We start from the raw sequence: 13,195 nt of genomic DNA, 5'->3' as shown, positions 1-13,195 counted from the left end.
CGGGCCTTTTTTTCCCTCACTCAGGACATGTTGAGGATACAAAATCTGTTGAGTTTGCTTCTGTTGCAATTTGTTCAACCTTTTTTCATTAAATGACTGGACTCAAGTCTCTGGGGTGTGGTCATGTGACTCAAGTCTCGGGGGTGTGGTCATGTGACTTTGGTTTCACCCGAAACCAAACATAGGACCACCCAGTCTGGGTTTAAATACGTGGGTTTCTTGCATTAGTCTCATAACTTAAGAAGTCTCTTGGATGAGGGGTGAAACGTCTTCAAACAAGAGAAGTCGTCCAGTTGCCTTTTTACTACAACAAACAGTTACTAAATTACGAACAGTCCCATGTGGCTTTCAGCTGCTGGGGGGGCATGGTTGTCAGATTTGCCAAATGAGGACTTTGAACACACACACACCGCTGCTAATTCACAGAGGAATTTCAACAAGCCAGAGAGAGCAGCTTCAAAGGGGGAGGCAAAGGCTTACATACAGAGTACGCCTAGGTGTTATTGTTTTTTTATCGACCTCGATCCATTTGATCCCTCCTTTTTCGCTGTGTTGGGTTCAGTGAGGCGTTGACATCGAGGAAAGTAGAACAATGTGGAAAGCAGCAGTGTTTGTGTTTCTGCTGCTGAATGTGGACATGGCGGTGAATGGTGCTGCAGATGAGCCACGGCAGTCTGCCACAGAAAAGTCCAGACCAGAGGAGAAGACACAGACACAGGAGGCTGGAGTCACCAGTCCTGCAAATGACACCACCTCTTCTTCTTTCTTGGGTAACTTGCTGGTGGTACCCATGGATGGGAGTCACTGGATGAGTATTAAGGCCATTGCCCAAGAAATGGGTCGCCGTGGACACCGGGTAACTGTGGTGATTCCCGAGGTCAACATGCGGATGGGTCCTGGGAAATACTACGACACTGTGACCTTTCCTGTTCCTTATGACAAGGCTCATATGGACTCTTTGATGTCCATGCACAAAGACATTATGCAAAAATCTTCACAGTCATTCATGGTGAGGATTCAGAAACGATTCTCACAGATTCTGAAAATTACAGAGTTCATCCACACCACCGCAGAGAGTCTGCTCTTCAACGACAGTCTCATCTCACATCTGGCACAGCAGGTGAGTGCAAACACAGAAACTGAACACCACATCATGATTGGCTTTGAATTGAATATTCATTGGGTCTATACTCAGTATTACTACGCTGGATGGTTCTTTGGCTGTTGCTGTGTTTGATTGCCCTGTAGTGTAAAGTGTTAATGGCCCTGTGGATAAAACAGTGCAGCTGCTGAATTTAGGAAGTATATTCTGCTTAGTAGAAGAAATATTAACAACTTGCACATAAGTAAATGTATGATTACTCAGCTGAAAACTGAAATCTTGCATTCACATTCATGAGCCCTGTATCCACTGCAGGACCGTAAGGGTTCTTTTATGGGGCGGGGCCCATGGATGCGTGTCTCCATAGCAGGAGCCACCCTGAAATCTCCTGGGACGTTTCGGGGCTCAAATATTCCCCTGCCCTCAGGGAGGTCCTCCGAGCAACCCCGCATAACTCCCAGGTTGGGCTTGAGGTTTACTTGGTGCTAATTTGGTAAACTCAGAATGGGATGTGACGCCAAAAAAGCTGCATTTTTAAAACTCAACAGAAGAGATGCATTAGTAATAAGTGTCTACACTGTTAGAAAAAACAACAACAAGAAGGTCAGTAAAATAAGATGATAATGATTATGTTGCCTCAAGAGTTTGGTTCAGTATTTTTGCGTTTTCTGTAGTGGAGCTGTGCTGTAGGAAGCAGCAACAGTTGAAAGAACTCAAGTGCATTACTTAACTAAATGTACTTTTTACTTTTCACTCATGACTTCTGATGGAAAAATTAGCATGACAGAGACAGATGATGGGAGCTGATGTACCTCCCTTCTTCTGTATGAGCTATAGATGAGTACGGTATAAGAAGGGCAAGAAACACTGAATGTTCTTTATTTCTACATTTCCCTTTAGTCGTTCTCTCTCTTTCACTCTGTAGGGCTTTGATGCCATGTTGACGGACCCTGTGGCTCCCACAGGTTCATTAATAGCTCGGAAATTAGGTGAGTTCTGAAACACCACAATTATCTTATGCTTGTGCATCTGTATGTCACCTCTCACCTCTCTCTGCTAAATCACCTCCAGGTATCCCCACTGTCAATTTGCTGAGAGGTATTCCATTTTCCTTGGACTTCAGATCTGCAGGCTGCCCCTCCCCTCCCTCTTATGTGCCTCGCTATTTCATTGGATACACAGATAAAATGAGCTTCAAGCAGAGAGTTGTCAACACTTTGGTAAGCATTTATAGTTAGACATATACAGGCAGATGCATCTATGAAGGATGGATGTGTTATTCAACCAATTCATGTGTTATATCAACCAATGTGCACATTATTCGCTTCACCACAATTCTGAGTTCATTGCCTAACTTGACATAGCGCTATAAAACTGACCTGAGCTGTTCAGTTTAGCCAACATAACAGAGCTGGTTAATATTTAACCCATAAAACTAAAATCAGCTATTAATGTTTGCTGTTCGTTTAACATTCTGTGATACCTCTGACCCACAGGTAGCGTTACTAGAGCCACCACTCTCTATACTGTTGTATTGGCGCTTTGATCAAATGGCCTATCAGTTCCTGGGAGAGGAGGTGGGCGTAGCTGAGGTGCTGTCAGACTCTGCTATCTGGCTGCTGAGGTAACATGTACAAAGGTTGATATTTGGGAGAAGAGCACACAGTAGACACTATTTCATTATATCTCTTAAACATTTTAAAAAAACTCTCTTTTTTCATATTTAAATAAATCTTGTGATGCTGTGTTTCAATAGAACTGACTTGGTACTAGAATATCCACGCCCTCTGATGCCGAACATGGTTCAAGTTGGTGGCATCAACTGCAATGTGAGAAATCCTCTGCCTGAGGTAACAGCTCCGAGTGTTTCTGACCTGAAAACCCATCAACATTTTAGTTTTATTTCACCTCTCCATCACTTTAGTATCGCCCTCTACATCAGGTTTGTGTTTTTTTTCAGGATTTGGAGTCCTGGGTGTCAGGAGAGCATGGGTTTGTGATCTTCACTCTGGGCTCGATGGTGTCAGATATGCCAGAGGAGACAACGGCCATCTTCCTAGAGGCCTTCAGACAGATTCCACAGAAGGTAAAGGAACATATACGGTCTAAACATAAATATTAATACTGGTCATAAAACACAACGAAGAGTCCTCTAAATGACCTTCTTTTGAAAGGTGATATGGAGATACACTGGGCAGGCTCCTGACAATGTTCCAGATAATGTGAAGATGATGGCGTGGGTGCCTCAGAACGACCTGCTAGGTCTGTGTGTCTACTTCATGTATCATGTCAGTCAGTCACATTTAGCAGGAACTGACAACCTAACTAACTTTGTGCATGCTTGTTTGTTAGCGCATTCTGGAGCTCGGGCTTTCATCACTCATGCTGGCTCACACGGTCTCTATGAGGGACTGTGTCACGCTGTTCCCATGGTGATGGTGCCACTGGGGGCGGATCAGTACGACAATGCAGAGAGGTTGGTGAATAAAGGAGCAGGAGTGTTGTTGGACATTTTTTCCATCACAACAGAAAGTCTCCTTCAGGGACTGAAAGAGGTCCTACATGACATCAGGTGAGGAGTCAGAGGGTCATTCCCAACGTGGTTGTCAGCTTTAGATCTTCTTTCATATGTCGGTGTTGGATTCATGAACTCACCTGGCCGTTTGTGTTTCCAGGTATAAAGAGAATGTGCAGAAGCTGTCGACTCTCCATAGAGACCGGCCAGTTGAGCCGCTCGACCTGTCAGTGTACTGGACAGAATATGTGATGCGCCACAAAGGAGCAAAACATCTTAAATCTGCTGGTGTTGACCTCAACTGGATCCAATATTCGTGTCTGGATGTAATAGCGCTGCTGGCTACGGTGCTTCTGGTTGTTTTCATTCTGACAGTGAAATGCATGAAGCTATGTTTGTGGAAACTGAGCAACAAGAGAAAACAGGACTAGCCTAGCACGGTGCTACATCTGCACCTTCATCTCAGTATGACTGAGATGAAAACAACAATGAGTTTTAAATGTTGCTTCATCATCTATGTTTGTTAAAGGGACAACGAGGAGTTTCTCCATCGGCAGAACGAAAAATTCCGCAACAATAAAAAAGTCTCATATTAATGTGGATGAATCTACGTTACCCACACTTATTAATGGGCAGTGTTGTGGGTAACGTGTTACAAAGTAACGCGTTAGAGTACTTTTATTACTTTTTTCGTGTAACGCGTTTCGTGCGTTGAGCAATCAGTAACTTAGTTATTTTTTTAAAAAAGTAATCCGCTACTTTTCGCCAGATAAGGAAAGGGAAATCCTGACTGCAGCCTGCTTTTTGTCAGACAGTAGACTACTGTGGAACCTGCGGACGTGTCAGACGAGGCGCAGCGCTGTGATGCGTCTGTGCCCAGCTGACCTACGTGTGTGTGTGTTTCAATTCGCCAGCGAAAAGGACAAGAACATAACGGTAAAATGCACACTGCGTTGGTGATAGCCTTCTGTCGACCTCAAAAAATCCACTTCCAATTTAAGGGCCCATAGATTAGCTCCACGTACAGACCTGCTTCTCCAGCAGCAACAAGCAGCCCGGGCCGGCTCTCAGTGCTTGCTGCTTTCAGCAGCTCCCTCTCCGCGAGCGGCAGCTCAGTTCTCCCCCGGTCCAGCCCGGATCTCTACTCCAGGGCTGCCGTAGCAGCAGTGTGATACCAGTATCTACCGCATTTTTAACTTTTATTAAACACAAGGTTGGAAGTTCACGTCTCGCCAGCCTCCCTCCTCTCCACACGTGAGTGCTCCGTTCAAACTGACAGACAGATCGAGCAGTGAAGCCGCTGAGAGGGATTCACGGCAACCCCTGAATCAAAAAAAAAAAAAACCGCTTTGTGGCATATTTTTGACTGTCTTTCCTGTTAATGTTATCCTGTAGAGCTAATTTGGTTGGATGACTGATGTTATTCGTCAGGACTCGGTGCATTTAAAAGAGGCTGTCTGTCAGTTGTTGCAGCATGTGCGAGGCGCGCTGCAAAAGGCTTGGTAACGCATGAGTACTCTAACGCGTTACTTTTATTCATAGGTAACGCTGTAATGTAACTGATAACTTTTAATTGATGGTAACGTTGTAACCTAACTAAATACTTTCCAAAGTAACTATACCCAACACTGTTAATGGGTCCATTTTCAATAAATATATCGTTTTGTCTCTATCATTATTTTGTTATTATTAGTGTTGGTGGAAATGCTGGGCGAGCCGACCAGCGTTTCCTTACTTTCGGTTTCGCTGACGCTGCCCGGCGAGTCATGAGAATAACGCCGCCGAATCGGCGTTTATGGTCGGGACTACGACGGTATCTGATTGTCTTCGAACCTCTGACTTTAATTCTTGATGAATGAAAACATTCTTGGCAAGACGTCCGTCTCACCGTGCGCGCGGAGGCTCATGGTAAATGTAGTGTGAAAACACTTTGCTTTCCAAAACTCGTTGTCCCTTTAATAATGTTCATTAGAATAGAAAAAAAAAAACTCAACACTTACAAATAGATAAAGTCAGAAGCACTGGTGATGATTTAAAGGGACGGTGTAAAAAGAATAAGCGATGCCATCTAGAAATCAAAATGACATTAATGAACAGAAAATAGAACACAATATTATCATACTCCATGATGGTCTTGAGGGACAATGATGATTGTCTGCTGTGTGAACTCCAGTGCCTTTCCCCCAGTCTTCCACTGAGTCAGAGTTCATTGACAATTTTTTTAAATCATAGTTCAATCAATGGGAAAATACAGCTTTTGGAGTTACCTGCATTCATCTTGATTGTATTGGTCTGTATTGAATGTATTCAAACACTCACAGTGTAAGTTGGACAAAATGTATATACCTGGTGCTAATAACATCAATATAAAAGATTATTGGAGTCAGGAGATCCCAACCCTGTCAATGAGTCTTTGAGTGTCTTGCTGTTCACAAGAAGTATGTGCTGATGTAAAACATAAATCTTACAGTAAAATCTTAATCAGTTTAAATATTTATTAGTCGACTCAAGACCAAGAGAAGAAGAGAAAGCAATGTGAAAGGTTTAAAGTGTACAGGATACCATCATAAAATCATCATCATCATCATCCCAGAGGTGAAGTGCAGCAGAGGGAGCATCATGAATTGGGACTTTACTGCCTCTGGGTCTGGACAGTTTGACAGCATCAATGGGGAAAAATAATTTCCAATTTATTCAAGAGTCAGCCGGGATGTCAGGGTGAATCTCCATCTGCTGATCCTCAGAAGACCCTGAGTGATGCCATAAGACAATGACCCTAAACATCAAAGTGAATCTGAATGGGACACAGTGGCCTCACTGAACCAGTCAAAGCTTAACCTAGCAGTGAGCCTGTGAATGTGGATGACTCTGAATGAGTACTATATTCTTTCCATTTTTAAAGGCGAGGCTTAGTGTATGGACAGGAGGTCATGATAATGAAGTGCAGATAAAGAGGCAGGCCTCAACAGCACAGCTCATTTGTGACATCACAGAGAGTGTCATTTTGGGAACCATCGCTGAACAAGCCATATGGATTACTGCTCACTGAGACTGCTGTCAGCTAATATTGCTGTCACCGTATGCTTTACACAGAGATGTCACTTTGGATTTAGATGGATTTCCTGATTAGGACCCACTGGGACTAATAACTAAAAAGATGGGCTGTAACACCGTATTATGTAATAATGCTGCATTTTGTAATAAGTTGTTACATTTTGCATCAGTTATAACAAACTGCAGGTGTTGCACTTTTTAATGAAGAAAATTTAATAATTTGGTGCATTATGTAATAAACCACCAACACCCGCCAATGTGTGGCACGAGTAGCCTATATGAATATCTACATGGACTGGACCTACATGATCTACGTACATGGACTCCCAATTGATTTGTGTAGTACATTGTTCCTCTTGTTCCTGCCTGTGGGCATCGTTGGTTGACATTAAGCACATTAACTTTGGTGTTTTTATGTTTGATGCCCTGCTCTCCTTGTGCTGCAGGTGAGAAAAGGAGGAGAGAAAAAAAGCTTGAATGAGAATGAAAGCAGTAGCTTACACAGGGGATGAGGGGCAACCGCCATTCCGACATCCCACCAGTCCGACATAGGCCTCTAATTGTCTAAATGGCAACTCTTAATTTTCTATCAAATGTCCCATAATTCCAACAATTCTCGCGTCCTATGGTTGGAATGACGTTTTGTTATTTTTTTTGACAATGTCTTTAATAGCATATTTTTCCCCAAAAGATTTTACACTGGTTGGGCTTAGGCAATGATGAAAGGAGGTGGTTAAGTTTAGTAAACAAGACCAGGTAGAGGCTAGACAGGCCAGATAGATCGAGAGAGTCTAAAAGTAAGAGTCCAGAGTCACCTGTTGAGTAACGCACATTTCCTTATATTGAAAGCTTTGTTGGAATGGTAGGACGTTGGCATGTCTAAATAGCAGTATGTCGGAGTGGTGGGATGTCGGAATGACAGCATGTAACCCAGGGGATGTAGCCTATTTATTTATTTTTATTTATTCATTCATTTCGGACATGTTAGTAAAATCAGACTTCATCACACATAATCTCAGTTGAAGTAATACAGCAACATGGCCCGAAAAGGAAAGCGGGAGAAGCAAAAGCTTATCTAGTTGACAAGCTTTTCTGGCGATGTCTGCCTTCTTTAGGTGAGATTCTCGTTGATGAAGACGTCCGAGCCTTTAAGTTTCTTGCCCTGTCTCAGCATTGCAATCTTGTGCTTTCTGTTGGTGAATCTCAGCATAACAACGCATGTTCCAGAATCGTTCCTCCGGGGAAGGAGGTGACATGTTTCAACATTGTTGAAATCCACATCGATGTTTTTGGTGCCCAGGAACTCAGCCACCTGCTTCTCCACAGATTGGATCTCCGCTTCATCAGGCGCACTCGACTTGTTGCCCGCAGCCGCCTATTATAATGAATAATGTTATATTTGATTTAGATTTGACCATCCTACTGGTTTTAGAAATTAATTCATATTTATGATTCATGCTGGTATGCGTAAAAGTCAGTGTTATGGTCGCATCTGTCCCGACAGGAGTCGACACAGTCCACCGAGGGCAAAGTTGTGTTTTTTCAGTACTCACGGTACCGAAAAAAGGCAGGTAGGTACTGATGTATTTTTTGCATGTCGGCATCGACTTGGTCCTGCACTATCGGTCCTCACGATTTTAAACATGAGTTGTTGTGTCGTTTTTCATGAGGAAAATGAGGTGCATGGATAGTGAGTTTACTGCGTCCTTTGAGATTTTAATGCGTCAGGTTACAGGTAGGCAGGACGCGTACCTAGCAACATCACTGAAATGCCAACATTAATCATCAAATGCGGATATTTTATATTAGGAAACTGCAATTTTAAAAAAACAGGCCATGTTTAAAGGGATTGTTTGGGATTGTTAAGTGGGCCACTCCAATTGTTTAGGCGGGCCGGAAATGGCCCTCGGGCGGTAGTTTGGGGACTGCTGGTCTAGTCAAAGTGAGGATTTTGAACACACACACAACACTGCTAATTCACAGAGGAAATTTAACAAGTCAAAGGGAGCAGCCTGATGTTCACATTCACAACACAGAGTAGGTGTTTCTTGATCCATTTTATCTCTCCTTTTTCGCTGTGTTGGGTTCAGTGAGGCATTGACACAGAGGAAAGTAGAGCAATGTGGAAAACTGCAGTGTTTGTGTTTCTGCTGCTGAATGTGGACATGAGGCGCGTTTCCATTGCAGGAACTAATTTTACGGGGCCAGCCCCATTGGTGCGTGTCTCCACTGCAGGAACCTCCCCCACAGGGCCATTTACAGGAACTTTTACGGGGGCCAATGGAGTACCTAAAGCTCCTGGGTGGGGCTCGAGGTTAACCCGGCACTGATTGGCTAAAGCTAGAGCAGCTAGGCTCTGACGCTACCAGAAAGCACCAAAGCAACCGGCATTTTTAAAAGGGGGAGCAGAAGGGGAGCATTAGTCTAGCAGACACTGCTGTAAACAACAAGAAAACAGCAGGAAGATACGACAAATGGACCGACGATGAGGTGCAGGCATTGATTGCAGTCTACGGCACCGAGGAGATTCAGAGGGTTTGAGTCATTGCGACACACTGGGGATCCATCACGCCGCAAAACAATGCAGAGAAAAGTAAAAAAAAAAAAAAAAGAAGATGTTTATGATTTTTGTGCATGTGCTTGTGACCTGCCTGGGTGACGTCACGGTCGAAACTGTCGCACAGCGATTAAGCGGCGATCGAAACTCATGACGTCGCCGCGGGGTCCTACTCTGCAGTGGAGACACGGCCACTGAGAGGGCCGAGTGAGAGGACGGTTCCTGTAGAAGTTCCTACCCCCTCCCTTTACCAGGAACTCCTGCAGTGGAAACACGGCTCTTGTGGTGAATGGTGCCACAGAAAAGTCCAGACCAGAGGAGAAGACACAGACAGAGGAGGCTGGAGTCACCAGTTCTGCAAATGACACCACTTCTTCTTCTTTCTTGGGTAACTTGCTGGTGGTACCCATGGATGGGAGTCACTGGGTGGGTATTAAGGCCATTGTCCAAGAAATGGGTCGCCGTGGACACCGAGTCATGGTGATTCCAGAGGTCAACATGCAGATGGGTCCTGGCAATACTACAACATTGTGACCTTTCCTGTTCCTTATGACCAGGGTTGGGAGGGTTACTTTAAAAATGTATTCCAGTACAATTACAGGTTACCTGTTAGAAAATGTAATCAGTAACTTACTCTAAGTATCACAAAATTTAAGTAATGTAACGGATTACATTTAGTTACTTTTGGATTACTTTAATACCAAACATGCAAATTCAGTCACGCAGCCATCACGCATCAATCCACGCAGAGGAAACAGGAAATGAAACGCACCGAGCATCCGCTAAATTTCAAAATAAAACACAATGGATAAACTCTCGATTGTAAATCATCACTTTATCAACATTAGTGACAGCCGCCAGTAACATTACACAGATCAGCTGTTATTAAAACCCAACTCATCAATAACAGGATCATGATATTGGACCACCCCTCACATTAGCTACACAACAAACCGTTAACAATTAATCCACACTCATTCCATGAAAACTGTTAAGTTTGGGTCCCCAACATTCAAAGAGGTATAGGAGGCATAATAAAACTGTCAGTAATACTTTCAGTGTCTGAAGCCATTAATTAAAGTTTACTTTCTAGCATGAGGTAAAATAAAAGTAAATAATAAATATACAATTTGCACATATATAACTTTTTGTGTTAAACTACAGTCATTTTCTCATGTCCGCTCTGACCATTTTTCTCATTCATGTAATGTAAAACTTAAACATCAAATAAATCTCAAACATTTATTGTTCTTATAGTTAGAAATACTTTCTTCTTAATAGGAAATATGTTAATTATATTAAAATGTCATATTTTTTTATTAAAATAGCATAATTTCTCCATGTCCATCAATTTCATATTCCACCCCGTCACACCAATGTAATTTTGCGCCAAAATGCAATAAACTTCCTGTAAGGAAACAGGAAACAGGGAGTGACATCATTCAAGAGTTTGAAGGAGGGAAGTGCAAACAATGATGAGTTCTGATTTTTCTTTTAGAACATTTTTGGTAAATTTTTCTTTCAAAACCTTCTCCGTTAAGCATAGCATATCCACCCCGTCACACACAAAAAGTGGGGAAAACAATTTTTAAATCAAAATTTCAAATTACATTTGTATAAATCCTTAATTTTACGATGTAATTCCATGCTAACTGCAGTGTTAGCTTTTAGCACATCCAGGATTTCGGCCATATTGCTTTAGATTTTCCACCCCGTCACATTCCACCCCGTCACACACTAAAGTGACGGGGTGGAATCAGTGGCACTGTTCTTCATATTGAATTAGTATAAAATATTTAAATCTCTATCACTTTCACATTTCCCTCCCCCAGCATCAAATTAAACACTTTGTTCTGTGTTATCAGTATGTTCTTAAATTTTGTCCATTCCACCCCGTCACAATATTCCACTCCGTCACACATATATTCCACACCGTCACAGTGTGATTTAACAAAAAAAAAAAAGATAAAAAAAAAATAATTTAAACAAACTATTGGTGTTTTTGAACAAAAAGAATACTTCTGAAGTGAATAACTTTTTGTTTGTCTTATTTTAATCTAAAATTACTGTTCAATTTGTTAACCTTTGTCCTGTGACGGGGTGGAAAAAGAAACTCTGATTTCGGGATTTTAATGTGATAAAAGACCGTCAGAAAAGGGTGTCTGAGCTTGAAAAATATGTTTTTTTGCAAGTGTTACATGTTCTTCATGCAATGAAACAAAAAAAAACAAAAAACGTTGAGATCAAAAAACTCAAATTTCCAAAGCCCAAATTTAACAGTTTTCATGGAATGACCTAACGTTAACTGTACTCAACAAGCTATTACAAGGTTTACATATGACAGACAACCTGGGCTGTGTGTGTGTGTGTGTGTGTGTGTGTGTGTGTGTGTGTGTGTGTGTGTGTGTGTGTGTGTGTGTGTGTGTGTGTGTGCACTGTTGTACCTATCTAAGAGGGGACATCGGCGTCGTTACACATTCACCAACAGGGGACTAAGCAGCCAACAGGGGACTTTTTTTAGGTCCCCTCTTGGACATGCTTTAAATCAACTAAAAATCATGTGAAAAACCTTCTGGTTAATTTTTTTAACTTTAGCCAAGAGGGGACCTGAGTGTGTGTGTGTGTAAAATACCATATTCAGCAGTGCCCCGGCAGGCTGGAGCAGGGTTTTTAACGACTCATTCACACACGTCGTTTCTTACACTCCTCCATAGTGTGAACGACTTGCAGCCCCGGCAGCCTTTCAGACTGTAGAGAGGCTATCAAACAGGCTCCTTAGTGAACAAACCAGTACCTTGAAACATAATTTGTTATTCTTTGTAACAAAATATAAAGGTTCTGTTTTCATGGATGTCTTAAGTTTAAACTCAACACTGTATTAGGTATAATAGACATTTTAAAATATTGAAAAAATTGATCACCCATAACAAAATTTTAAATAAAATGGTAATTTAGATAATTTCTGTTGAATTCTGATTAAACATTAAAAATAATTGACCTTGCTATTGTTGCTTGTCCAGTTTCTTTAAGCACAGGGTTTCAATTTTACAATATACATGTGTTCTCAATCTGTATAGGAATTATTAGTTGACTTACATTGCAGAAAAAGGTCCACACTTGGTTTATATGGAATGACAGGCGTCCACTGTTGGTTGGTGCATAATGACACACGACCCCACTTAGTTAGCATGGAGTGACATACACACTCCATCATGTGAGTGTGAAGTGATAGTTTTTAAGAGAAAACTTTCATCAAAACTTAACACAAAAATGTATAATGAGTAGCACCAATAATGTTGTAATTATTTTTAAAATGTAGGATGTACTACTGCAACACACATTTCTACAGTCTATTAATTTTTTAAGAGAGGGTTTTAGGATTTAGGGTAATCTTAATGTACTTGCATCATAAATCTGTATTCATAAGGATGTATTTTATTTACTGTTTTATATTACAGAAAACTCAATGGCAACCTATGATGATATATTATGTAGAAGTAAACCATCAAAGAGTAACTGATATTAAAGTATTGGCACGGCAATTTGTTATCTTTGGGGAAAATACAGAGGGTTTGGGAGATCATCAGTTTGTCAGAGATACAAGGGATAATTCATTGAGAGGATTAATCTCACAAAGTCCCTATGTTAAACTATTGCCAGACACATTTCTACAGTCTATTAATTTTTCACTGTACTGGTGTTTTATACTACTTAACTGCATTATTGTCATGGGAAAACACAGTTTGACATGGCCTGATGGCTCAGAGCCACAAAAAGTTACTTTTTGGCCACGTACATCTCATATAGATAAAGCTGGGGGCACCTATTGTCAGACTTTTACTTTTTAAATGCATGTGATTTCAATTAATTTTAATGTATTTGCGTCATAAATCTGTATAGGAATTATTGGTTGATTTACGTTTTAGAAAAAGGTCCACACTTGGTTTATATAGAATGACAGGGGTCC

The 13,195-nt window shown here is 41.5% G+C and overlaps 1 protein-coding gene across 1 annotated transcript; it reads left to right on the top strand.

Annotated features, from left to right (window-relative positions):
• The first annotated feature begins 266 nt into the window (after positions 1 to 266).
• On the top strand, positions 267 to 5,992 carry LOC311000510 (UDP-glucuronosyltransferase 1A1-like). Its single transcript, XM_083991244.1, has 9 exons — positions 267 to 1,120; positions 2,028 to 2,091; positions 2,174 to 2,322; positions 2,599 to 2,726; positions 2,859 to 2,952; positions 3,063 to 3,188; positions 3,277 to 3,364; positions 3,455 to 3,674; positions 3,778 to 5,992. Exons 1-9 carry the CDS (start codon positions 593 to 595, stop codon positions 4,046 to 4,048), a joined length of 1,668 nt encoding a protein of 555 aa, XP_083847370.1. The 5' UTR covers positions 267 to 592; the 3' UTR covers positions 4,049 to 5,992.
• The last annotated feature ends 7,203 nt before the right edge of the window (positions 5,993 to 13,195 follow it).

The sequence above is a fragment of the Trachurus trachurus genome (genome assembly GCF_905171665.1).
Source record: "Trachurus trachurus genome assembly, chromosome: 17".
Taxonomy (NCBI): Eukaryota; Metazoa; Chordata; class Actinopteri; order Carangiformes; family Carangidae; genus Trachurus; species Trachurus trachurus.
The sequence above is the reverse complement of the archived record's forward strand: the minus strand, read 5'-3'. Positions and strand labels throughout refer to the sequence as shown.

Excerpts from the sequence above, each read along its gene's own strand:
- LOC311000510 (XM_083991244.1), top strand. The coding sequence starts at position 593 with ATGTGGAAAGCAGCAGTGTTTGTGTTTCTGCTGCTGAATGTGGACATG. Across the intron at positions 3,189-3,276 it reads TCAGACAGATTCCACAGAAG|GTGATATGGAGATACACTGG; the intron begins GTAAAGGAACAT and ends TTCTTTTGAAAG. Across the intron at positions 3,675-3,777 it reads GAGGTCCTACATGACATCAG|GTATAAAGAGAATGTGCAGA; the intron begins GTGAGGAGTCAG and ends TTGTGTTTCCAG.